Source organism: Pipistrellus hanaki (assembly GCF_964339955.1).
Source record: "Pipistrellus hanaki genome assembly, chromosome: 5".
Taxonomy (NCBI): domain Eukaryota; kingdom Metazoa; phylum Chordata; class Mammalia; order Chiroptera; family Vespertilionidae; genus Pipistrellus; species Pipistrellus hanaki.
In genome coordinates, this window is record NC_140507.1 from 4,979,981 (window position 1) to 5,006,513 (window position 26,533).

The 26,533-nt window shown below is 60.0% G+C and overlaps 1 protein-coding gene across 1 annotated transcript in view; it reads right to left on the bottom strand.

Moving 5' to 3' along the window:
* The window catches only part of FGF18 (fibroblast growth factor 18), a 32,567-nt gene extending 12,173 nt beyond the window's left edge, over positions 1-20,394 (bottom strand). Inside the window, exons 1-3 of the mRNA XM_084886227.1 lie at positions 19,782-20,394; positions 19,584-19,620; positions 4,520-4,700 (exon numbers count right to left, since the gene is read on the bottom strand). Coding sequence (XP_084742353.1) covers positions 4,520-4,700; positions 19,584-19,620; positions 19,782-19,813 — 250 coding nt within the window. The 5' untranslated portion in view covers positions 19,814-20,394. The remainder of the gene's footprint in view (positions 1-4,519; positions 4,701-19,583; positions 19,621-19,781) is intronic.
* Between the last annotated feature and the right edge of the window lie 6,139 nt (positions 20,395-26,533).

The window sequence follows — 26,533 nt, forward strand, 5'->3', positions numbered from 1 at the left end:
TTCTGACTTGCTGTGTGACAACGGGAAACACCCTGCCTCTCTCTGGGCCAGGACGAAGTGGCCTGCCAGGCCCTGGTCCGTCTGCTTCTCCAGGAAGGGCCAGTAACGTACATTCACGTAGCGCTTGGGAAGTGCTGGGCACTGTCCTAACAACCTGACCTGCATGGTCTCCCTGAATCCTCACAGCCATCTCAGGAGGCCAGAACTGTTATCATCATCCCCATTTTACAGGTCCGCAAACTGAGTCCCAAGGTCACACAGGGGCGGAGTTCAAACCCAGGCAGGACCCAAGCCCAGGCTGGCTAACCCAGCCCTCCCTGCTCCCCGACACCAGCCCCCTTCCTGGGGAACGAGTGCGTGGACACAAAGGTGGGCGGCAGAGGTCCTCTCCGTGACCTCACTTCCTCCGGGCAGAGGTCAAGGGGCAGAGAGGCCCACAGAGCCCAAGGCCAGGGCCCCTCCCTCCCAGCTCCCCCTCCAAATGCCCCGGAGGGAGGAGGGGTCCCCCGAGGGTCACCTTCAAGCTGATCCTGGAAGGCGGGGAGCCCTCAGAGCACCCAAGGCTCACACCCAGCGAGAGGGGCAGGAATGGCCAGATCTGGTCAGGGGCGTGAGCACGGGAGAGGGGACCCCGCAACCCAGGCCCCGGGAGGAAACTCAGAGCCAGGCTCCGCACAGAGCGGGAGCCAGCACCTGCCCGTGGCTGGGGGCCAAGAGCTCCCAGGCCTGCCGCACCAGAGAGGAAAGCAGAAAAGGGAAGAGAGTGGGAGCAAAAGGAACTGGCAAGAAAGCCCTTTCTACACACACATGCTGTCTCTCCCGCCCCCGCACCCCCCTCCCCACACCCCCCCATTTCTCCGCAGTGGATGGAGTAACAGCTATTTAATTTGTTAAATAGCAGCGAGTGCTTATGTAAGCACTCACCCTCCACCGGGCACGGGGCCTGCAGTCTGACTGTGGATGGTCTCGCTAGCTCCTCACCGCCCTAAGGGGTGGGCACCGTTATGCCCATTTTACAAACAAAAAAACTGAGGCACTGAGCGGTTCAGCTACTTGCCAGAGCCACACAGCAGGGCCGGGATTTGAACCCCGGCAGAGTACCCCCTCCAGAGCGGGCCTGAGACCGGCAGAGGCCGAGGCGGGAGAGGGGGACAGAGGGGTGGCAGGCCTGTGACGGCCGGAGCAGAGGAGGGCCAGGGACTGGGCGGGTGACTGGAATTCCCAGCGGGAATCTTCGGTGTGAAGACTTTGGTGTGGAGGGGGAAGCAGAAGGACACGTGCAGAGAGAGACACAGAAAACAGGAGCTGGCGTGAGGGAGCTCTTCCCACCCCCACCCGCCAAGCCTCAGCGTGAACCCCAAGACCGGGGAGCCCCCGGGGAGCCAGGAGCCAGGTGAGGCCGGGCCCGGGGCCGGGCGGCCGGCAGGAGCAGCTGGCCGCTCCCTCCCGATGCTGACAGGGCTGCTGGCCGCGCTCCAGGGGCCGTGCCGTCCTGCAGAGGAGCCGTCCTTGCCACAAAGGCACTGTGCCGGCCTGGGAACCGGAGTGCCCTTCTCCGCACCACAGGGGGCCGGCCGAGGGGAAGGGGCGGGGACGGGGCAGGGGAGACGGCCATTCTCAAAGGGCCCACGGCTCTCCTCCACCCGGAGTCTCCGCAGAGGCTGGCGGGCCACGTGGGCTCCCGGGAAGGACGCGGGGACAGATCGATAGGATCGATCGGGGGCTGTGTGTGAGCCTCCCTGCGGCTCTAATTGGCCCTTTCAGCCGTGCAGTCAGCGAGGCGTGGGTGGCCACGCCTCTGGGGACAGTCTCTGTGGGACCCGAGCTCAGAGGGCACGCACGGGGTTAGAGGGAGGAGAAGGGACCCTCCCGGCTGGGAGAGCCCCGAGGGGGAGCCGGGTATGCTGCAGAGGAAGAAGCTGACCGGCTGGGAGGACCTACTGTGTGCCGAGCATTTGCCCTAGGGCCGTGGGCAGCGAACTGCGGCTGGAGAGCCACATGCGGCTCTTTGGCCCCTTGAGTGTGGCTCTCCCACAAAATACCACGGCCTATTTTGAAGAAATGGCGTTAGAAGACGTTTAAGTTTAAGCAATTTGGCCCTCAAAAGAAATTTCAAACGTTGAACGGTGGCTTTTTGGCTCCGCTGACTAATGAGCTTGCCGACCACTGCCCTAGGGGAGCCTGGCCCTCAGCACTCCCGGAAGCACACGGGAGCCGCCCAGGCACTGGTCCGGGCATTCACTGGGCACCTGTGCCCGGGGACACAGCCGCGGACCCAACAGACAAGAACCTGCCCTCAGAGAGCCTGCATCGTCCCGGGAGGGGCAGAGAGCGAGCCCTGAGATGGAGGAGCCGGTTCTTGGACCATCGGGGTCCCCTGGCCGGGGACTGCTGGCTGCCCCTCCCCCACAGGTGGGGCCGGCCACATAAATCACCCTCTCAATGATATTTGTATTGATTATCTAGATTGGAAGCCTCAATTGGCTCCATTGTCTCACTTCCTCTCCTGGGGTTCACAGATGGGGTCCGGTCCCCGCACCTGCGTTTCTAATGCGACGTTTAAACGGAGCCGCCTCAGTGCCCCGCGCTGCCCTGGGTGCTGGGGAGAGGGGGTGGGGGCGGGGAGAAGCACATATTCCTGAAGAGGGAATCATTAAAGCTAGAGGTCCACATGGGCTGGATCCCGAGGCCTCCAAGTGCAGGATCAGAACCGCCTGGGCCTGGGAGGGGAAGGAAGCAAAGCCCGGCCCCCCCCCACCCCACCCCTCCTGATCCACAAAGCCAACGTCACGCGAGCGAGAGCCCTCAGCGATTCCCACGCGGGTCGCTGCTCTGGCCGCCCGGGGAGTCTCCAGAAGGGAAGCTGCGGCCCAGAGAAGGCAGAGGGCTTGCCTGGGGTCACACAGCAGGTGAGATCCCCCGGGGGCAGAGGACACGTGAGGGCCGGTGGCTTCTGGAGGGAAGGGCCCCCGATTGGCCCAGGCGCCGCTCCCTCCCAGGCCCTGCCTCCTGTCTCAGGGCGCGGACAGATGGTTCAGACCCAAGTCTGTCCCCCCTGTGCTCTCCCAGCCTGGAGGGGCCAGCCAGAGCCGGAGCACCCCCAGGAGGGCACCTCCCTCCCGCCCGGGCCAGCCAGCTGCCCCTTCCCTGGCAGCAACTGGACAGCGGCTCCCAGGGAAAAGCGCCACCTGGGTCTGCCCGGCACAGCCGGACGTCCAGGAGGAGGGCACGGAGGGACGGAGGCCCCTCTTCCTCTCCGGGGAGAGGTGGGGACCAGGGGCGAGAGCTGAGGTCCAGGGAAGGAGGCAGAAAGGGCAGAGATGGTGGGGAGGGGGCAGGCAGAGAGGACCAGACACAAAGAGGGGGAAGGAGAAGGGCCAGAAAGAGAGACACCTGGGTGGGAGGAGCAGCCCGGCTGAGACAGGAAGGAGGGAAGCGGGAGGACGGGCAGGGAGGCAGGGAAGAGTGATGGGCAGGGAGAGGGGGGAGGCAGCTGGCCTGGAGAAGCCCCGCCAGGGTGGCCGGCCCTGCCCGCCCGGCCTGCCCAGCCCCCAGTGGCGGTGCAGCTGCCACACTAGGGCCCTACCACGAGGTCAGTCCTGCCCTGGGGCTGCGGGAAAATAAATGGTGTCCGAGATAAAAGGTCCGAGGAATTATTTGTCTTGTTGTCACGTCTTGACTGCAATGGGCAGGGGCCGGCGGGGCATCGTCCCAGAAAAAAGCCGGAGCTGGCAGGCCCCAGCTCACACACACACACACACACACACACACACACACAGGAGACCCAGCCCCGGCCCCGGCCCCAGCCCCAGCCCCAGCCCCAGCCCCAACCCCAGCCCCAGCCCCAGCCCCAACCCCAGTCCCAGCCCAGCCCTAGCCCCAGCCCGTCCCAGCCCCAGCCCCAGCCCCAGCCTCAGCTCCCCCAGCCCCAGCCCCAGCCCCCACTGCCCGGCCTGAGAAGGCAGGAACGGCGGGGCACGGTGGGGTCTTTGCTCAGCATCTATCCCCAAACCCCCTCCAAGCTCTGGGAAGTTGGGTCCTGCCCGTTTCCCGCACTGAGGGTCTGTGGGCTGGGGGATTGGGCAGAGAAGGGAGCCAGAAAAGGGTGTCTCTCCTCCCAACTCCTCCCAACCCCTCTGCAAAGGCAGGTGATGGTTCCCAAACAACGGATTCCAGGGTCAAGGCCAAGTTAAGAGGATGGTGGCCCGAGGCACTGTCCCCGTGTCTCCCAGGTACACACACACACACACACACACACACACACGATCCAGGCCATCCCCAAGCCACTGCTGGGCTTCACCAGCCAAGGCCCTTTGTGTTCGCCTCTCCATTAGCGCTCCCCACCAGGCTCTCGGGGAGGCACCACCGTGTCCCCATTTCACAGATGAGGACTGGGGCCCCACAAGGCTCCGAGCCAGGTGCAAGGTCACGCAGCCCAGACCGGGCCGAGCGGGACCTGAGCCTGAGGTCCCTGAGCCGGGGAAGCGGTGCCCGCGGGCAGGAGGGGGTGGGCACCTACCATACTTGTCGCCGTCCTCGCCGCGGGCGCTGATCCTGCGGCCCAGGACCTGGATGTGCTTCCCGCTGGTCCGGCTGTAGAGCTGGTACAGCCGCAGCTGCTTACGGCTCACATCGTCCCGAGCCCGCGTCTGGTTCTCCACGTGGATCCGGAAGTCCACGTTCTCCTCGGCCGCCAGCACCTGCGCGGGGACAGGGGCGGCGGTGAGACCCTCGGCCGTCCGGGTCCCCTGCATGCCAGGCCCTCACACACGCTCCCAGCCGCCCCCTGCCACCCCCATTTCCCAGGTGGCCATGCCAGGAAGCGGCGGAGATAAGAATCAGGCCTCAGCTGAAACCGGTTTGGCTCAGTGGATAGAGCGTCAGCCTAGGGACTGAAAGGTCCCGAGTTCGATTCCGATCAAGGGCATGTACCTTGGTTGCGGGCATATCCCCAGTGGGGGGTGTGCAGGAGGCAGCTGATCGACGATTCTCTCTCATCGATGTTTCTAACTTTCTATCCTGCTCTCTTCCTCTCTGTAGAAAATCAATAAAATATATATTTTTTTAAATGAGGCCTCACATCCACAGGCAGCAAAATCTCAGACATATGCCAAAAAAAACTTCTTCACTGATACTTCCCCTAGGGCAATGGAAGCTAAAGAGAAAATAAACAAATGGGACTACATCAAAATAAAAAGCTTTTTTTACAGCAAAGGAAACCATCAACAAAACAACAAGAAAGCCCTCTGTATGGGAGAACTTATTTGCAAATGTTATCACTGATAAAGGTTTAACCTCCAACAACATCTACAGACAGCTTATACAACTTAATAAAAAGAAGATAAATGACCCAATTAAAAAATGGGCAATGGATCTAAATAGAATCTTCTCAAAAGAAGACAGAAGGAAGGAGAAAAGGCACATGAAAACATGCTCAAAGTCACTAATTATCCGAGAAATGCAAATCAAAACAATAATGCGGTACTATCTCACACCTGTCAGAATGGCCAACATCAACAAATCAAAAAATGACAAGTGTTGGTGAGGTTGTAGAAAAAAAGGAACCCTCGTGCACTGCTGGTGGGAATGCAGACTGGTGCAGCCACTGTGGAGAACAGTATGGAGCTTCATCAAAAAACTGAAAATGGAACTTCCATTTGACCCAGTGATCCCACTCCTAGGAATATATCCCAAGAAGCTAGAAACATCAATCAGAAAGGATATATGCACCCCTATGTTTATAGCAGCACAATCTACAATAGCTAGGATTTGGAAACAGCCTAGGTGCCCGTCAGCAGATGACTGGATCCAAAAACTATGGTACGTCTATACAATGGAATACTATGCTGCCATAAAAAAGAAAAAATTCCCATCGTTTGCAGCAACCTGGATGGAATTGGAGAACATCATGCTGAGTGAAACAAGCCAGTCAATGAAAGAGAGACACCACATTACCTCACTTATTTATGGATGATAAAGAACATTATAAACTGAAGAACCAAAAGATAGATATAGAGACAGTAAAGCAACAAGCAGACTGTCAAATTACAGCGGGGAGGCTGGGGAGATCTGGGGGAGATAAGAGATCAACCGAAGGACTTGTATACATGCATGTAAGTACAGCCAATGGACACAAAACTCTGGGGAGGGAGGGTATGTACGGGAGGGGGGGCATTGGTATATGTACAAAAATAATAATTTAATTTAAAAAATATATTTAAAAAAAAAAAAATGAGGCCTCAGTCCGTTGGAAGCTAAAGCTCACTGTCTTCCCACCACAGCCTCCCATCCGAGCAAGACGTGTGGAACGGGTTTCCTCTTTGACCTTGGGCACACTATGTGCTTGATCCCGGATTCCAGAGCCCCTGCCGGGCCGCTCCCCGGGGGGCTGTGAGGAGATGGGGGTAGGGGAGGGGTGGGGAGCACAGGGCCGCGCCCCAGGGGGCTGTGAGGAGATGGGGGTGAGGGAGGAGTGGGGAGCACCGGGCCGCTCCCCGGGGGGCTGTGAGGAGATGGGGGTGAGGGAGGGGTGAGGAGCACGGAACTGCGGCTGGGGTCCTTGGCGGGGAAGAGGGAGACCTGTCAAGTCTCTTCCCGGAAAGAACGGGCCAGAGCTCACGTCACTTCTCCCCAGAGCCTGATGCCCTGAGGGTCCTCCCGCCCGCCCAGACCCCCACGCATCTGCCCACATCCCGTCCTCTCCTGGCGAAGCCCTCGCTCTGCACGGCCATCAAAACGCCCCGCAGCCCTGGAACGTCAGCCAGGACTGACCACACCCTCCGCCGAGCTGCCTCTGGCTACGCCGACGCCTCCCCTCGGGCTCCCTCCGCAGGCAGCACGGCCTCTCCCTGCACACCTCGCTCCCACATCCCCCCCGGCTCCTGCTCCCACCCTCGCCCCCGGGCTGTCTACCCTCCAGCAAACCCTCATGTGACCCTCCCTCCTGTGACTGATCCTCCCCGGACCCTCTCCGGGGCTTCCTGTCACATTGAGATGAACTCACCACCCCGACTGCTCTCATCTCCTATCACCCCCTCCCCGCCGGTCCCAGGCGGCCACGCCGCCCCTCGGAGCACGTCCCCCGGAGCGCAGCCTGCCCCAGGGCCTTGGCACTGGCTCCTCCGCCACTGCCACGCCTTCCCCAGCTCTTCACCTCCCGGCCGCCCCGCTTCCTGCGGGCCTCTGCACCAATGTCACGTCCCGGCTGCTTGTCTGAGGCCAGACCCCACTCTGTCACTGTCCGTCTCTCCCCTGCGCCTTGTTTTTCTTCCTGACATTTATCAACCTGCCATAACATCTCTTTGTCTGGCTTTTGTCCGTCCTCCCCGACCAGGCTGGCAGCGCCGGGGAAGCCGAAACGCTCTCTGTGTGGCTCGCCGCCCTCTCCCCGGCACGCAGGGCACGGCAGGCACGCAAGCATTGGCTGAGTGGATGAAGAGAGAAATGAACGAATGAGCACTGAAAAGATGGAGAGTCCTGTCATTCCATGTAACGTTAGATCGGGTTTCTGTATGGCCTGCTGACTGCATGCCTGCCCTGACTCATCCTGAACCGGAAAGCCGGACCATCTTAAAGTTCCAGTTTATTCCGTCAAGGCACACAGGACCTCCGCCCGCTCAGCTCACGGGCTGCAGCTGTCTCAGCCCTCAGCTGTGAGCGGCCAGGGTCAGGGACCGTGTTTCCCTCCTGGCTGCACCCCACGCCCAGCCCGGGGCCTCTGTCCCCCCAGTGACCTGCACATCATCCTCCACCCAAACAGGGACCCCCCAGGCACTTCCGCTGGACCACACCATTGAACCTTCACTTCCATCCTCAGACTGGAAGGGTTAACCCACTTTACAGATGAGGAGACTGAGGCTCTGAAGCTGAACAGACAAGGTCACAGAGCGGGCAATTGGCAGCCCAGACCTCGTGGCTCCAAAGCCCAGCTTCCAGCTTCTTGCTGACCCTAAGACAAGCCCTTCGGAGGCTCAGATACAATTCGCAAACACACTGCTGCCTTGGGTTGTCTAGACACCCCTGTGGCGTGAGAATGCTTAACGTACCCATTTAACAGATGGAGAAACTGAGGCTCGGGAAAGGGAGGTTGACTGCTCTGGCTCACACAGCCCGGCGACGTGGCGCCTGGCCGCTGGCCCACAGCAGCTCCCCAGCCTCCCCTCCTCCCCGCTCCCCGCCCCCACTCCCAGCCAGGACCCCGTCGCGTCCCATCCTGATGCTCAGGGAGGGAGGCCCACCCGGTGGGCATGTGTCCTGAGACCTCCCACCCAGGGCCTCCACCTTCCCCGCCCCCCGGGGCCGGCCCGGGCCTCCCTCCCTGTCCTCCAAGCCTCCTCCTGCTCACAGGAGACCTTATCGACCAGAGGTCAAACCAATCTCCTCCTCCGGCCCCGAGGGGAGCCGCCCTGCCCAGAGCCGGCCTCCCATTACCGATTCTCCCCCCGCGCTGGCCGGCGAGGGCGGTGACCCGGGGTCAGCAGGCGCTATCCGGTGGCCCTTCCCCAGGATGTGGGAGGATCATCCATCTTGCCCAGCTTCACCACTCACGCCCCGCTCTGTGGCCCCATCCATCCATCCCTCAGGAGGCAGCGGGGTGGCCTCTGACCCGGAAACGGTCCTCCTCCAGGAGGCCCCTGGGCTTCTGGGGGAGACCTCGGGGGGCTCCAGGCCTTTGGGGGGGAGGTGCGGCCTCTGCCCAGGGCACCCTGCCCCCTCCGCACACCTGACACCCCCCCCAGGTGCCTCCACCCAAAGCCTCTCGGCCCCGCCCTCCCCGGCCCGCCCCCGCTCACCCCCAGACAAGCAGGGGGCCCACGCAGGGGCCACAGGACTGAGCGCCACCCACAGCCACTTCCCTGTCGCAGGCACTCTGCTCAGGAGCCTTCGGACCTGGGACCTCCTGGTCCCCGCAGCCACCACGGAGGTGGCGCCGGGAGAGCCCCCTGCACAGGCCCGACCTCGGGCAGCTCTGAGCCACAGGCCTGCCCGCGGGGCGCACGCAAAGCAGCGACTCAGGAACACCTCCCTCCGCCTCTGCTCCGGCGGGGGGGGGGGGGGGGGGGGGGCGGGGGGGGGTGTCAGTCCCCTGGCCCCGGGCCTCGGCGCTGTCTCCCCGCCTTCTCGAACCCTCAGGCTGCTCTCTGCCGGGACACCCTCCAGGTGGACAGTCCTCAGGGCGTTTACTAGTGACTGCCCGACCTGCCCCAGGGCAGCCAGGGCAGCTCTCCCCCAGCCCTGCCCCCGGCTCCGCAGGGACCGGTTGCCAGTGGGCCTGGGCCACCAGCCCCACACCGCACAGGCACACAGGCTGCTGCTTCCCTGCTCCGAGCTCCGCCCCCGGCCCGAACACCTGCAGGTGTGTGCCCGGGTGGGCACAATCTGCCATCCAGCCGCTCCCACCTCCCACACTCCTCCTGAGCCTCCTGGCGGGGGGGTTGGGGGGGGGGGTCCTATGGGATAAAAAGAGGCTGGTGAGCCCCCAGCCCAGTGCAGCTCCCAGACATCAACCCAGTCCTTCCCCACCGCCTCCCACCAGGGCAGCAGCCGCCGCCGCTCCCAGAGATCCGGCCTCACCCACACTCCCAGCTCTGAAGGCACAGCTGGGGGCTCCCTGTTTCCTCCCGGCCACAGGCCGACCGCCACGGACGTCAGCCGCATCCCGCACACACAACGCACACACTCGTCATACTGTCCCACACACAGAACACACACACGCCACACCGTCCCGCACACACACCGCACACACACGCCACACCGTCCTGCACACACAACACACACACGCCACACGCTCCAACGACCCCGCAGCCAGCACTGACCTCGAGTGCGTCCTGGCCCCCCGCCGCTCTGAGTGCTGCAGCCTCGGTTCCCTCCCTCGCAGACTAGGAACTGTGCACAGATTTCATCTCAGAAAAAGGCACACTCATAGCAATCGCCACCACCTTCCTCCTCCTTCGGTGTGGTTTCCCGAACAGCCCGCTGACTGACCGCGTCCTCTGTGTGAAGAGCCAAGCTAACGAGCCTCCGTCACCGCCCAGCGCGGCCCTGGGACCTGGTGTGATTATCTCCCCGTTTTACAGACGAGGCAACTGAGGCCTCGTCCAAAGCCAGAACTGGTGAAGAAGCAAATCTAGATCCAAACCCAGCTTCCCCTCTGTCTGTTCTAGAAACCAGCTCTCATCACACACACACACACACACACACACACACACACACACCCGCCAGCTTCCATCCCCTTCTCCCCTCACCCACCCCTTCTCCTGAGCAGGACAGCAGCTGGTTCTGGCCACAAGCCGTCGAGGCCGGGGCAGGGACTGGCTGGAGGCCTCGGGCTCGCTCCCCACCCGGGAGCGCAGGACGGGGTCAGACTGCCCTCCCGCCCAGGTCCCCATCCGAGCCAGCCGTGCCCCTGTCCCCGGGCAGCCTGCCCGGGAAAGGGAGGGTCCCCCGGTCCCAGGAGGGGCAGCCCACAGGCTTCCGGCCACATCCCACCACCGCCGGCCTCCTCCTGTGCCAGCCGCGCCCAAGCCTTGTCCAAAGTCTTAGATTCGAACCTGAGACCTGCACCCCAGACTCCAGGAGTGGCCCCGGACAGAGTCAGCCCCGCCCTCCCCCCCAGCACGCAGCTCCCACACTCTTCCTCGAGAGCAAGCAGCTGGAGCGGGCGCCGGCCGCGCTGCCAGCCCCGGGCCCCGCGGGTCCTGATCGTCGGGGAGAACGGGCGGACGCTGGCTCCGGCTCAGTGGGCGCGTGCCCGGGGCCAGGCCCAAGCTAAGTGTTTTCCAGGCACCGTCTCCTTCCTCCTTGCATGACCTGGGCAGGTCTGATCGCTGCCGATCCCGGGACAAAGGGAGACAGGCAGGCCTAGGGGCTCGCCCGAGCCATGCAGAGCGTGACAGGGCCAAGATCTGAGCCCATCCCTGGCTCTGGAGCTCCCTCATTCCCCCCGGCTGGCACCCCCAGACAGAAGGAAGAGGAGGAAGGCCGGACCCACCCCTGAATCTGCGCCTGGCTCAGCTCGACGCCCCCACCCACTGCTCAGCCCCAGGCTTCTCCCCCCGTCTCCCGTTACACTCCCCGCACCAACCCAGCCCTAGCTCTTCCCCACCCCCAGCCTGGCCATTAAGCTCCCAGGCCTATCAATGTATTGATCGGCAGGGCTGAGCCGTCAGCAGGGGGGTGGGGGGCGCTGCCACCCAAGGCAGCTGGCCGGAGCTCCCGCTCCCCATACATCAGCCTCCTCAGTACAGATCATCAATATGGGTGCTGCTGGCGGCCAGCGCGAGGGCCGGCCTGGGGGAGGGGGCAGGACTCCTAGAGACCCATAGGCCCCTGCTCTCTTTCCCTTTTCTACCCTCAGCCCCTCACCCCTCCCGCCCTGCCTGCCCCGTTTCAACTCCCTCTCCCTTACAGCTCCTGGGCGAGGAGAGCAGTCATGCCTACAGGGTGATAAGCAGGCCCTTATTCCAGCACTCAGTGCCCACCACGGCTTTTACATCACCCCCAACCCTGGGCTCGGTGCTCCAGATACCCCAGCCGGCCGGGAGTCCCTGAGCACACGGGGACCCTCCCCGCTCTGAGTACAGAGGTTCTGCTGCCTGCAAGGCTGGTCCACGCGCGTGCACACACACACACATACACACACGCACGCACGCACGCACGCACGCACGCTCACCTCACCTGGCTCGCTCCTATTTCAAGCTGCAAACAGGGCGCCATCCCCAGCCAGGTCCTCCGGCCCCGGCACTCGGTTTCCGGGCCCTTCACCAGGGACACCGGCACCCTGTCCCCTGCACGGATCCCTCAGGCCACTCTCAGGGCTCCACGGGCAGGGCAGACCCTGAGCACCCTGTGCCACATGCCTGGCACCCTGGGGTACGCAGAGGGGTGCTCAATCCAGGTGCCCCCTCCCCTCCTGACAGCACGGACCGCATTCCTCCTGCAGCCAGGCCTGAGCCAGGCCCCCGCCGACTTCCAGGAATCAGGGGCTGGCGGGCAAGCAGGCCTCAGAAACACCAGTCCCCCCAGTGCCCCCAGCTCACATTTACTGAGAACTTACAGGGAGCTGGGCGCCGGGCCGCGTCACCCCCTGGCGACCACACCCCCGGGGGCTCTCTCCGATGCCCACGAGAAGGAGGAGCCACACCGGCTCCAGCGATCCGCGCAGCCCAGGGCTCCTGAGGGCCGGCAGGTGTGAAGGCAGGCGGGGGCGGGCCTGGGCCCAGAGCCCGGGAGCCCCACCAGAGAGCAGGCTGGTCATAGGAGCCAAGCAAGGGGTCCCGAGGCAGAGGCGGTGGGAGGGCTGGGGTGGGGGCCGGTGCTGGGTGAAGCTGCGGAGTGCTGGCCACCCCTTCCCAGGGAGAATGCTGAGGACAGCGCTGTAGCCTTGGGTGTCTTCGTTCTGCCCCTCCAAAGCCAGTCCGGGCCGGCCGGGCAGCGGGCGTCCCAGGAGCGCTGGCTGAATGCCCATGGGGAGAAGCACCGTCTCCGAGTGCTCACTGCTCAGCTGGCCCGAGACCAGCTTCAGTGACTCCTCCCACCAGGGGCCACAGTGGTAGTGGGCTGCCCATTTCCCAGGATGAGGAGGCGGGAGCTCAGAGAGGTCAAGGACCTTGCCCCAGGCCACACAGCCTGCCAGCGGCGCAGGGAGGGTTCAATGCAGACCGAGGCCCGAAGCCTCAGCCCGGAGGCCGGATGGTGCTCACACAGGAGGCGTGTCCGGCTGGCTCTCTCCGGCACCTGCAGCCTGTTACGAACCTAACTTAGAATCGACTGGGCCAGTGGTCGGCAAACCGCGGCTCGTGAGCCACAGGCGGCTCTTTGGCCCCTTGAGTGTGGCTCTTCCGCAAAATACCACGAGTCTATGTTGAAGAAGTGGCGTTAGAAGAAGTTTTTAAGTTTAAAAAATGTGGCTCTCCGAAGAAATGTCAATCGTTCTCCTGTTGATTATTTGGCTCTGTGGACTAATGAGTTTGCCGACCGCTGGACTGGGCCATCATCGTTACTCCGTTCCTTACTGCGTGCTAGCTACTCCCCTGCATCATCCCACCTAGCCCTCACAATAATCCTTGAGAGGGTTACCCGTTTTACAGATGGGAAAACCAAGGTGCAGAGGGTTGAAGGTTGAGAGATTTGCTGCTTGTCTGCTCAGCAACACAGACACGACTCAAATCCATATGTCTCCTGCCTAAAGCCCATGCGTGCAGGCACATAACTTACCTCCCTAACACCCAGGACGGTAAACTGAGGCACAGGGAGGGAGGTCACCCGGTGAGCCAGAATCCCTGGGACCCTGAGAGTTTTCCTGTTTTATGACCCACAGGAGATCTGTCCTTGGCCCCACCCTGGGCACAGCAGCACTGTGCAGGGGCCTGAGGCCTGATGCCATTTCGACGTCACAGCAAATGGCATCCGAACGCCTCCCGGCCCCTCCCAGCTGGCCCGACGAAAGCCAGAGGGGCCCACGCACTCGCTGAGGGTCCATCACAAATGGCCACTCTCAGGCCCAAAGTGTGGACAGTGGGCCTCAGTTACTCAGTTACTTTCTGAGGCCCAGAAGCTCTCCCCTCGCCGGGCCCACGCTGGCAGGGCCCTGGCACTGCCCGTCCCGGAGTCCTCGGCCATGGACCTTTCGAGTGGGGACACCCACCCAGCAAAAAATTCGGTGTACACGGAGCCAGCAAAAAATACGGAGCCAGCCCCTGCCCTCAGAAAGGCAACAGCCGTGCCTGCCCTCTCCCTGTGGCCAGCTCTGGGCCAGGGGACTGATGGCGAGGGAGGCCTCCCGGGGGCACAGGGCCAGGTCTGCAAATGCAGACGAGAGGTCAGAGGGCAGGGCTCCTCGCTGCCCCTGCTCCACACCCTCAGGAAGGAGGCCCTGTCTTGTTGGTTGTTTTCCTCCCATCTCACTTGTGCAGCGGCTGAGCCCCAGAGAGGTTAAGAAACTTGTCCAAGGTTGCACAGCAAAGACAAAGGCTGAGCAACAATTTGAGCCAGGCTGCCAGACTTGGGCCCTCACACTGTTATTTAAGAAGTCCTGGTTCTGCTTCTAGGAATAGATCCTAAGAAACCCGAAATACCAATCAAAGAATGTACGCACACTTATGTTCACAGCAGCACAATTTACAATAGCTGAGGTGTGGAAAGAGCCCGGTGCCCATCAGCAGAGGAGTGGGTAAAAGGCTGTGGCACATTCACACCAGGGAACACTGTGCAGCTGCGGAAAAGAAGGAGCCCTGACCCTCTGAGACAGCATGGAGGGACCTGGAGGGCATCCCGATCAGTGGAATAAGCCAGTCAGAGAGAGACAAGTAGCACATGATCTCGCTCACATATGGAATCGAAGTAACAAAATAAAGTGAGAAACAGTAGATCCGGAGACTGGAAGCATGGAGCAGAGTGCGGAATCTGGGAGGGGAGGCGGGGAAGGGTGGGTGGGTGGGTGGGATCAGAGACCTTGTATGCATATAGGCATGGCCCATGGACACAGACAATAAGGTGGTGAAGGCCTGGGGGGGGAGCAGGAGTGGGCTGGAGGGGGTCAATGGAGGGAAAAGGGGGACATATGTAATACTTTCAACAATAAAGATATAAAAAAAAAAAGGAGGAGGAGGAAGAAGAAGAGGAGGAGGAGGAGGAGGAAGAAGAAGAGGAGAAGGAGGAGGAGGAGGAGGAGGAAGAAGAAGAGGAAGAGGAAGAGGAAGGAGAAGAAGAAGAAGAAGTCGTCCAGGTCCTAGAGCCGCACAACTCAGAGGAGAAACCACCTGCGCCTCCCCCTGCTATCCAGCGCCTGGCAGCTTATGTGCGGCCCCTGAGCCTCACTGTCTTCACCTGCAGCATGCCCACGGCCGGCGGCTGGAGGCTCCAAGAGGCTGAGAGCCAGCGCCTGCCTGTCAGGGGAGCGCCATGCCTGCTGGCGGCTCCGGTGTCACCGCCAGGCCAAGAGCCTGCATTCTGCTCCCCACTCTCACAGAGTTCCTGCCGGAGGACAAGGTCAGAGCCAGAAGGTCCTGCCGAGGACAGGAAGGCCCCCCTGCCCCCTCGTTCTCCCTCTGGGGGGCCCCGTGCCCAGGGCAGGGGGGAGGCAGTGCCACGGCCCGGACACGGAGCCCCACGCCTGCTGGCACTGGCCGTGCCAGCCACCAGAAATTTTAAAAATCCGCCTCCTTATCTCGGGGCAGGTGACATTCCCGGCCGCAGGAATGCTGGCCGGGTGCCCCCTCCCCCTCCCGGCTGGGAAGGAAGCTGGGAGGGGAGTGCCGACTCCCCCGGCCCCTCCCCCAAAACACCCACCACGGGCTCCGGGACCCTTCAGACCCCAACATTCCAGGAGGTTCAGAGCGCGCAGGCTGAGCCAGGGCCTCCACCGCAGACCCCTGCCCGGCAGGCCCATTCCCCCAGCCCGCAGCCACAGCGAGCTCTCCCCGGGGACCCCCAGCGGGCCTCCGGGAAACCCTCTCCCCACCAGCATTCTTCCTGAATCGTTCCCTCATTCCTCCTGAAGACACCTGCCCGGTGTGGTGGGAAGAAATACAAGCTCCTGGATCCAGGGATCCTGGGCTTGAACGAGTCCCTTGCCTGCCCTGTGCCTCAGTTTCTCCATCTGTGGAGTAGGAGTGTTACCCTCACTTACTTCAGGAGGAAGACTAAAACAAGCTTCTAATGAAAAACCACTTTCAAAGCCCTAAAGCAGGGCTCTGACGGGATACACCTGCCCCACCACACACACACACACACACACACACACACACACACACACACACACACGGCACAGCCCGGGAGGGGGACAAGGCAGAGGGGGGTGGAGGGGGGGGGGTAAAAGGAGCTCCTGTTTACCCAACACTCTGCCCCTCTAGATGGGAACCCTGGAGGCCAGCAACACAGGGCCAGCAGGAAGCAGGCTCCCAGCAAGTGTTTGTTGAATGACTAGCTGACTGAATGGGTGGAAAAGATGATGTCACCGCTGTGAGGGATGGGAAGAGATAAACCCAAGAACATATATACAAATAGGCGTAGCCCTTGGGCACAGACAACGGTGTGGGGAGGGCCCGGGGCAGGGGTGGTGTGGAGGGGGCGGCAAGGGAGGGGGGATGCGGGCATCTGTAATACTGTCAACAATAAATAATAAAGAAATTAAATTAAATTAAAAGCTCTATCAGACAGGGCAGCTTCCCATCCTCTTCATGTCACGAAAGACAGTGTCCAGCCGAAACCGGTTTGGCTCAGTGGATAGAGCATCGGCCTGCGGACTGAAGGGTCCCAGGTTCAATTCCGGTCAAGGGCATGTACCTTGGTTGCAGGCACATCCCTAGTGGGGGGTGTGCAGGAGGCAGCTGGTCGATGATTCTCGCTCATCGATGTTTCTAACTCTCTATCCCTCTCTCTTCCTCTCTGTGAAAAATCAATAAAATATATTTTTTTAAAAAGAAAGAAAGAGAAAGAAAGACAGTGTCCAGCATCCCCCACCTGGCCAGCCTGCAGGGTGTAAGCTCCGGGGAGGCAGGGCCGGAGTGAGGGTCAGGCTTCGGGAGGGCCACGGAAACAAACTTGGGGACGTGAGCGCGGCGGGGGGGGGGGGAGAGAGGAAGCGGCGCTGCGGGGGGGCGGGCAGCGGAGGCCCTCCCCGCCCAGCCGGGCCGTCGAGGGGCGGCGGGACCTAGCCGAGCCTGGCGGCGGAACAATGCCGGGCAGGTGCCGGCCGAGCGGCGTGAAAGGCCGGCCCGGTGTCATTGTCAGCGCTCAGCCAAGTGCAGAAAAGCAATTTACTGGTCACGCCGCTTGCTCCCCTCGGAAATTTTTAAAATTCTTCCGATCGAGCTGGCCGCGGTGTCCCAGGTCGAGCGGAGAAGGGGTTTTATTAAATCTCGGCTTCCCACTTCCTGGGGCGGCCGGCGGGAAGGCGGGGCCCGCCCCGTGGGGGTGGGGAGGACCCCGTCTGGCATTGACTGTGCTCAGGGAATCGTGGCTGGGCGGGCGGGCGGGGGCTGACGGATGGGCAGAGGGGAGAAGCCCCAAAACTTCACTGCTCCGGTCCCCCAACACAGGGCGGAGGGGGGAAGGGCACGGGTGTGCTCCTGGGCGGATGCGGCTTTACAATACTGCTTGCACACCCATCAGGGCCACCCCGTTCACAAATGAGGGAGCCAAGGCTCACGGGGGTCGGCAGATCGGGAAAGACGGGGTTGCACAGCCCTTCCCCTGAGCAGGAGGCCGGGCCCCGCTCACTGGGGGACCCCCGTACCCCCTAAGGCTCACCCTGTGCAGGAAGCAGTGCACTGCAGGCGTCTGCCCCGCATCCCTCCTAGGGGGCAGGCTCAGGCTCCCACACTAACACAGGGCCCCCCCCCCACACCCTGCCTCTCTCTCATGGCCACTCCACCTTTGTCCCCGGAACATGAGTGGGACGTGAGCCTGCCAACCTCCTGTGCCACCCCAGGTGCCTTTGGAAATCCGTGGGGAGCTGGGAACCCGAGCCCAGACACAAACACATGTGGACACGGTTTGGGCGCAGTGTTTGGGGGGGGGGGGGCTGTGTTAGTGTGGGCCCTGTGTTAGTGAGCCCCCCATCCTGAGACGCTCGCAGGGGGAAGGGGTTAACGGCATCAGCCCTGCGGCAGCCTGAACGGGGGGAGGCTGCAGAGGAGCGGGGAGGCGGGAGAGGGGGCTCCCTCACCTGCTGGAAGTCCTAACCCAGATGGACGGAACCCAGACAGACCACCCAGCTCTTCCCCAGGAGGCGCTCTCGCTCTGGCCAAGGAGGTGGAGGTGGGATGCAGGGGCCAGGTCCCTCCCTCACACTCCCCCAGAGAACACAAAGACCACACAGCAACCCCGCCGGGCCCCACGTCCAGGGCGGAGGGAGAGGCAGGAGAGGCGGCGCGCATCGGGAAGCTGGGGCAGCAGAGTCCGCAGCCTCCTCTCTGCACTGCCCGGCTCCGGGGAAAGAGCTCCTGCCCCGGTCAGACAAGCAGATCGGCCAGCGTGACCCGAGGGCCTGCCCTCTGCGGAGGGACTCAGCTGCAAACCAGGCAGGCCATGCCTGGCACTGGTCTCTCTCTCTGACACCAGCCATCCCCCCACCCCCCGCCGCCCCCGCCCCCGCCCCCGCCACCACACAGGGTCACATCTGCTTTGGCAAACAGCCAGTCTTAAGTTACTGACTCCAGTTGTATTGATTCAAGGAGTCACTGGGGACCCCCCAGCCTGGCCAACAGGAGGAAAGAACCCATCAGTCCATCCATCCATCCATCCATCCATCCATCCGTCCATCCTTCCTTCCAGGCCCCAGCCCCAGCAAGCTGCCCCCAGCTCAATGTCCATCCGGGTGGTAACAATCCTCCCCCAGGAGTGGGAGAGAGAGAGGCAGACCCAGCACCAAGCACCGTGCCAGGGGCGGCTGAGTGTCCACGGCACCCGCACACCGCACGCCCGGTGCTGGGACCCTGAGCACCACCCGCTCCCTGGCTCAAGGCCCCCTCAGCACCGCTGGCACCCAGCAGCCTGAAGCCGGAGTATCCTCTCTAACCTTGTGAGGACACCTGCCTTCCACCGGAGGACGGGAAGGCAATCTCTCCTGGCCCGGGGCCAGCGCCTGCGGGGGCCCCTCCCCTGCAGCCTCGGTGGGTGGGGGGGCGAGGGCAGCTGGCACTTCCTATTCCCTTTCCCTTTGCACGCCCCCCCCCCCACACACACACACACCCGTGCTGAGGTAGCCCTGGTCTGGTTCTAATCGGGGCTGAAGTCTGCTCCCTCTTCCCCTCTCCTCTCCACCGCCCCCCCCCCTTCCTTCATTTCCACGGCTTTGGAAGCCGGAGTGTTCCAACTGTCTGCGTGCCAAGACCTTCCCGAGTCTGAAAGCTGCTGAAGTAACAGATCAGATTTTAGCAAGTGCTTTCCAGGCCGCGCGCCAAGCCCTCTTCTGATTCACTGGGAGCGAGCGGGGAGCGAGCGGGGAGCGAGCGGGGAGCGAGCGGGGAGCGAGCGGGGAGCCGGCCGGGGCTGCACCACCGCGGGCGGGCGGGCGAGGGTGTGCGGGGCGCGGGCGGCCTCGCGGAGGCACCCCCCTCGGCCCAGGCGCCCTGCTCTGCTCCCCCTCGGACCCGTCTCCCCGCGACCCCGCATCCCCGCGCCCCTGCGTCCGTCCGTCCGTCCGTCCGTCTGTCCCAGGGCTGCACATGCCTTGGAAACCACAGAGTCATTTACAACTGAAGCTAATTCTCCCCGGACTCGACATCCACTCAGCGGCTGAAAGGAGCCTTTTTGTTTGTTTGTTTGTTTGTTTGTTTGTTTGGAAGAGCGATCGGGGATGTGGAGGGACGGAGGGCAGAGACAAGTCCCAAGTCCTCCCCGCCGAGGCTGCGGGCGGGGGGCTCGGGGCAGCCCATGCCGCGGCTCGCTCGGCCCGCGGGCTCCGGGCTCTCCCCCCGGCACAGGCCGGCGCCCCGGAGCGGAGCCCCCCGCCCCCGCCGGCCCCCCGCCGCCGCCGCCGGCGCAGGGCGCGCCCGGGAACAGGTGCACCGGGCCCGGCGCCCGGGAGGGTGGGGCGCGGGGCGGGGGCGGGGGGAGGTCAGAGCCGGGGCCCCACGTACCTGGACCTGGAAGCACAGCAGCAGGACGTGTAAACACCTGCGGGGGAGACAGGAGAGCGGTCAGCGGGCGGCGGGGAGGGGCGCGCGGACGGGCGGAGACCCGGCCGGAGAGTCAGACGGGAGCGCGGACAGACGGAGCCGGGGCCCCCAGACCCACCCCCCGGGCGGACGGGCAGCCCCCCGGGCGCGGGCGCTTACAGGCAAGTGCAGGCGGAGGGCGCTGGATACATCGCTGGGCGGGGGGCAGGCGGCGGCTCCTAGCCCAGCCTGCACATGTCCGCTCCGCGCGGCCGGGACCGGGCGCCTCCGCCGGCGCCGCCGCCGCCGCCGCTGCCGCTGCTGCTGCTCCCCGCGGGCCGGTGGCTGCTGCTGCGGGCTCTGCTGCTCCGGGGCGCCCCGCGGCGCGCCCTGCGGCATCAGCGCCCCGCGCGGCTCCTCCCGGGCGCGGCGCCCTGCGGGCCGGCGCGGGGGCTGCGGGGCGGCCGCAGCGGGTGGGCGGCGCCCTCCGGGCCGGTGCGGGGAAGCTCGCTCGCTGCCGGCCGGCCGGCCGTCCGGGCGTCCGCGGGGAGCTGCTGGCCGCGCGGGTCACGCCGGGGACAGCATGCGCGGCGGCGGGGCTGGAGGCTGGGCGCGCTGGCTGGCCGGGGCGCGGGGCTGCGCGGGGCCAGGGGTCAGCGCTCCGGGGCTGGAGCGCGCTGCGGCGGCTGCGGCTGCTGCACGCCCGCGTCACGGCCGCTCCGTCTGGGCGCCCGCCGGCTCATGTCTCCTCCTCCTCCTCCGCGTCTCCCCGGCCGTGCGCATCGCCGCCTCCCACCGCTGGCGGCGGCCGAGGCGTTTTCTACGCGCGGGCGGGCGGCGAGGGGGCGGGGGGGCCGGGGGCGGGCCCGGGCCGGCACAATGAGGATGCTCGGGGCCCGGGGCTCCCCCCTCGGGGCGCGGCCGGACGGGCGCTCTCAGCTCGCCTGGGTGCGCCGCGCCCACATCAAAGGCGGCCCTGCCTGCCTGCCTGCGAGCCTGCCTGCCTGCCTGCCCGCCGCGGCCTCTCTCCGCCGCCTCCTCCTCCTCCTCCTGGCGGCCCCGGCGGGAGGGAGGGAGGCGCTCAGGCTCTCGGCGATGGGACCGGCAGCTCCAAAGGGGCCGAGCCCGGGAGCCTGGGGCTGGGGAGCCTTAGGAGCCGTCGGAGCTCCGCGCCAGCGAGCAGTGACCCGCGCCGCGGCGCCAAGGGTGCCCGGATCGGGCAGGCAGCGGTTCCGTTATCTGCGGGGCGTCCTCGCTCGCCCACACTCCCTCCCCATTCTCACCCCCCGCTGGCGCTTGCGGTGGGGAGCGAGGAGGGGGGCGGGCCAGGCCCAGCCCCTGGGGCGGCTCCTTGTCAGAGGGGTCACTTCCACCCGCCCTGTGAGTCCGTCCACGCAGGATGGTGGCGTGTCCCAGCTGCCCTCTCGGTCACCTGGCCACGCTAAATGGCCCCCTTCCGCTCCCTCCTTGCTGCATTCGATACAAACAAGTGCAGAAAACCTTGGGAGGGGGAGGGGGAGGGGTCTCGGGGGTGTCTCTCCCCCTCGGGGCTCGCTCGCGGTCGGGTTCTCGGATCCCAGCAGGGTTCCCCCGTAGGCGAGCCAGCTTTGGAAACGCAGGACTGCCATCTAGAGGCTCAGAGGCTTCACTGCAACCCCAGCCCGGGCTGGCTTGGCAGCGGACCGGGAGGAGCCAGCAGGACTCTGGTCAGCGACCACTCTAGGCCCAACTCTGGTGACCTGGCTGGAGACTGGCTTCCCTTTGCGTGCTCAGCAGTTTGACTCCTTTAACCAGGACCCCCTCTGAGGACATCTCTTCTCGCCGCCTCTGCCCCTTCGGAGGCATCCCTCCTCTCCTCCCACCAACCTCAAACGATGTCACATGCCACTGCTGGACTGGGGAGCCCCCCACAGCAAGTCTCTGCCTTGGACACTAAGGGGAGAAGGTCATAGTGGAAAAGAAACTGAACAAGCCCAAAACACAAAACCCAGGAGTCCAAATCACTGGGTGTCAGGGGCTGGGGTGGATGTTCCCATTTCACTGGAGTGTAAACTGAAGCAGGTGCATGGAACCCTGCTATTCCCTAGCGGTGGAGTATGAAATGGCAACCATTGTCCAAAATACCAGGCCTCTCTGCAAGCTCCCTTTCGGAGCTGAGGCTGTCTTAAACAGATGGTGACCCAAGTGCAGATAACCTTTTCAAAACTAGCTGCCAAGTGGTGGGAAAAGTTCTTGTGTGAAGTGCTGGGCTGAATGCACTTAGACATTCTCATTGCCAGAGCTGGAAGTCCCGAGTCCTAGAGAAAAATGAACCTACCCCAAGATAGGTGCCGTGGCCAGATGCCAGACATGGCCAGAAATGCCGTGCAGGGCCCGAGCTTGCGTTTATACCAAGAACGCTGACACATCTCACAAATAAGGTGTCACTCAAATACGATGGACCAAAAAGTTGTCAAGAGAACAGTTCTGAGTAAGGGTATAAACTCAAGTCAGCGGTCCTGGACATGAGTATTGCTTCTAACATTTACTAATAAACCACAGCAGGTCTGACCGCTTCCTACCAGCAAACCATGGATAACAGTTACAACTCAGTTGTGTTGCTGAATGAAGCCAGACACACATGAAGGCTCCAGGAGGTTTTAACTTTTATTCATTTGCTAATTACGGGTTTCAGGTTATTTTCACATGAAGTTGGGAGGTGTTCAACCTGACTCCAAATCCAGTCATTTCATATAGTTTCCACATTACATACATGAATCTTAAATGTTCTTCCCATCTGAACTTGGCGTGTTCGTGTAGCATTTGGGATGTGCCACTGTTTGTCACTTCTCATCAATTTAATCACCACCTATGGAGGCCCTGTGGAGTGGGTCCTGGGTGAAGGAGGCAAATAAGCAGAGCTGACCGTGCAAAGGAATATTCCAGGCAAAAGATGTCAGGTGCCTGCAAGCAGGAAAAGGCTGGGTGACAGGCAGGGTTGGCCAGGGGGGAAGAAGCGGCAGGTGAGGGTGAGAACAGGCAATGCTTGGTCATCCCTTGTGAAGGCCTCTTTTCCTAAAAGGTACTATTGACATAAAACTTTTAAATGTGTGTTTCAAGTATACTTGGAGCCTAACAAATGCTTAGCTATGCAAACACCTTTCCAGGTATCCTCCCCTCACCCATCACTAGCCCCAAGTTACCACTAATCTATTGGCTCTAGATTCGTTTCACATAAATGGAACCATCTATTTTGTGCTTGTGTCCAGCTCCTTTTGCTCAGCATGTTTTTGAGACTCATCATTCCTTGTCTGTTGTTGCTTTTATCTATAGATGTTCCTTTTTATTGCCAACAGTGTGGATATCCAGTTTGACCATTTATCAAAGGCTTTGAAACTGAAGGTTAAACTCATTTTTAGAAACTGCAGGTGAACTGGCAGTATGCGACAGAGGCAGCAGTCCAGGCCACAGTTCCATTGTTGGGATTGGGTGGCTGTGCTAGTCCCTGCTGGAACCATCAGACCTGCATTCCACCCCCAGCTCTAGGCTAGTGAACTCTCCATTTTCTGAGATTCACATCTCACATCTGCAAAACCCCTGGTTGCCTTAAGGGAAATTGAAAAGGTATGTTAACTGCTAACTCCTAGCCCCAGTAAATGTCAGCACCTCAGGGTGTTTTGCTGATTGACTAATGCGCTAAACACTTGAATAATCAGTATATATCCAAACTAGAGGCCCGGTGCATGACATTCATGCAGTATGTGGAGGGTGTCCCTCAGCCCAGCTTGTGCCCTCTTGGTCTGGGACCTCTACGGGGATGTCCAACTGCCAGTATAGGCCTGCTCCCCCCGAGGGGACTCCCGCCATCACTATGCTCACCAGCTGTGAGCTGGCTTCTGACTGAGCAGCACTCCCCCTGTGGGAAGTGCACTGACTATTAGGGGGCAGCTTCTGCATTGAGCATCTGCCCCCTGGTGGTCAGTGTGAGATACAACTAGTCATTCTGCCATTCAGTCCATTTGCATATTAGGGATTTATTATATAGGATGTTTAGATCCTTCCTATCTGGTTTTCAAGTGAAAGTAAACAGCATCTCAATCTATTTCAGCCTCTCTTCAATGATAAAACTCTTAACTGTCAGATAATCTGCAGAATACAAACTTTTTGAACCAAGATGGGAGAACCTTCAGCCCAAGAACATGAGACAAAACGCAGCCTTCCAGTCTTCAACAGGATCAAGCGGTTTATTAAGAGAAGTACACACTTAGCAGGAGAGGCTCTAAAATGTTCTCAAAACCACCTCTGGAAGGTTCGATAGCACTAAAACAAGACCTCGACCGCCAAGTTTGAGTCAGGGAGCAACTGGCTCTTTGGTGAGAAATGGCTGGAAGACAGCATTTTCAGAAATAAGTTTAATCCTTTTCTCTCAATGGCCCACACCACTATCTTTGATGATTAAGCTCAGTATTTGCAACCCTCAGAACGTTTTTGCCCTTGAATAAAAGCCCCACACCCTTGACAATGTTTATCTCCTTTCATTGAGCTAATAGTTGTCCAAACCACTCCCTTCTGCAAGCTTTGTGACATACCACTATAAACCTCCACCCATCATTTGCTCAATCCAGTTCAGACAGTCCAATCTGCTCTCCCCAAATGGCCTTACTAACCTATTTTGTTCTTTGGAGAGGCTGAAGGTAACAGCTCTGGAGTTCTCACCATGACCTAACCTTACACCAAATGAAGAGAAGCTTCCGGCAGTCAGCCACTAAGTGCATCTCTGCCTCTGCTCAGCTAACCCTCAACAAGCAGTGCTCTCACCACTGTGGTCTCTAAATACCAGTTTTCTTAAGAACCAAAGCTCCTTGAAGAAATGGATCAATTCAGGTCTGAGGAAATTAAGATGCTTGACATCTAAGACACTTTGTGGGGGGGATTCCATTGCACAAGATAAAATACACTGGACTGAAACACAAATACCAAAAGTCTGATTTCAGGACAAACTCACTGGATTCTCTGAGGTTCTAGGACAAGAATCCATCATTCTGAAATTTGGCAAAATAAAACATCAAGAATATTTTTCAAAGTTAGGTACAAATGGAGGCAATAAAATGGGGATTTTAAAGAAAATGCCTGCAGAATAACAAATGGTATTTTGTATTTTGCTAAGGCTAAATCGTTTAAAAAAAAATTCATGTTGACTGACTTATGGGAAGCATAGTCGATTCAAGCAGCAAGTACTTTAAAAAGGCAAACTGCAGACCCACCTAAAGCCAAGTAGTATTCCTAGTGAAGGAACTATAAATCCCCAATTTGATTAACCAGCTTCTCTTAAAGCTTCCTCCACTACTGATCCGCATTTTCTCCAGGAAACACAGGAAATTTTTTTTTTTTCCGTATTGGTCTTAGGAAACTTAAACTTTTTCCATAATAGGTACCTTAATATTTGACCCATAACGAGATAATAAAAACATTAAAAAAAATAGGACCTGCCAAAACCGGTTTGGCTCAGTGGTAGAGCGTCGGTCTGCTAACTGAAAGGTCCTGGGTTCGATTCCGGTCAAGGGCATGTACCTTGGTTGCGGGCACATCCCCAGTTGGGGGGGTACAAGAAGCAGCTGATCGATGATTCTCTCTCATCAATGTTTCTAACTCTATTCCTCTCTCTTCCTCTCTGTAAAAAAATCAATAAAATATATTTTAAAAAATAAAAATAAAAAAATAATAAAACTATATTGACCCAAGTATGGCCAATGCCACATTGCCAGTCTGCACTGTGCAAAGTCAAGTCCATTTTTTAAAAAGGTATTTTCTAAGTTAGAGCCCAGGAGTTCCCTTTTCAGATCACTGTCATTCTTAGTTGGCTAACATCTAATAACTAGCACTCTTAATGACTGCTGGGGCACAGGAATCTCTAATTTCTTTATTCCCAAATAAATAAGCCCTACCTGGAATGTTCTTCAAAAGTGGATCTGATTAGTTCTTTAAAATAAGCATGAACCACCGGTACAGCCCATCGCTTCCCCTCAGAATGGTGAAGTGCCTTTGGATTTCCCATTTAAAAGTGCCTATCAGCCAAACCAAAGGAAAGGTTTAACTTCTACACAAAGCACTACAACTTCCAGACCTACTTTTGGTTAAGACATTATACTACTACTAGTACACTTTCTACTTTCTGAACATGTTAAGTAATTAATACTAGCAATTACCTACCATACTCCAATTAAACACAAAGACAGACACTATTTGGGGGAGGAACAACTCAGCTTTAACACAGTAACCTTTTTAATGAATGTGCAGGTTGCTTTTAGTGTTTTACTTGGGATTGTCGTATCAATTTAAAGTAGATCATCTTTTAAACTTGGAAGTATATAAATGTCTTTTAAAAGACAGGAACTTCCCAGTGATGCAGTTTACCTTCTCCTAATGAGCTCCCGTTAAAATAAAGGTAGAGGGAAGTTGTAAGGACAGACTGTGCTGGAGAGAACGGATCAATGAAGAAAACTACAACCTAAAGTAAATGAACTGACAGCTGGAACTGGGACTCAACAGCAAAGTACTGCACTAATCTTCCCCCCACCCTTATCTAAGCCAAGGCTCCCCTGGAAAATCATCTCGATTAAAAGGCTCATGTCTGCAGACCACATCAAAATGTACCTGGAATTGGATAGGCTGGTGCCACCCTCCTAATCAAAGATAAACAGGCTGAGGGAGGCAAAAGGGAAATGGGTAAATAGTGCATGGAATAGGAGAAGTTTCTTTAGACTTTAGCACACAGCAACACAAATTTGAAGACATTAAATAAAGTCTCTCTCCTGAAGTTTAAACAAGAATCAATCAGAAGGCCTACAAATGAATGAGAGTGAAGTAGGAGGCTGAAATCTCTCAAGAAAATAGTCCAGAATTGGAGCCTCTGGAGAACAGACTCAGTCCAGCCAAGGCCCAGAACAAGATTA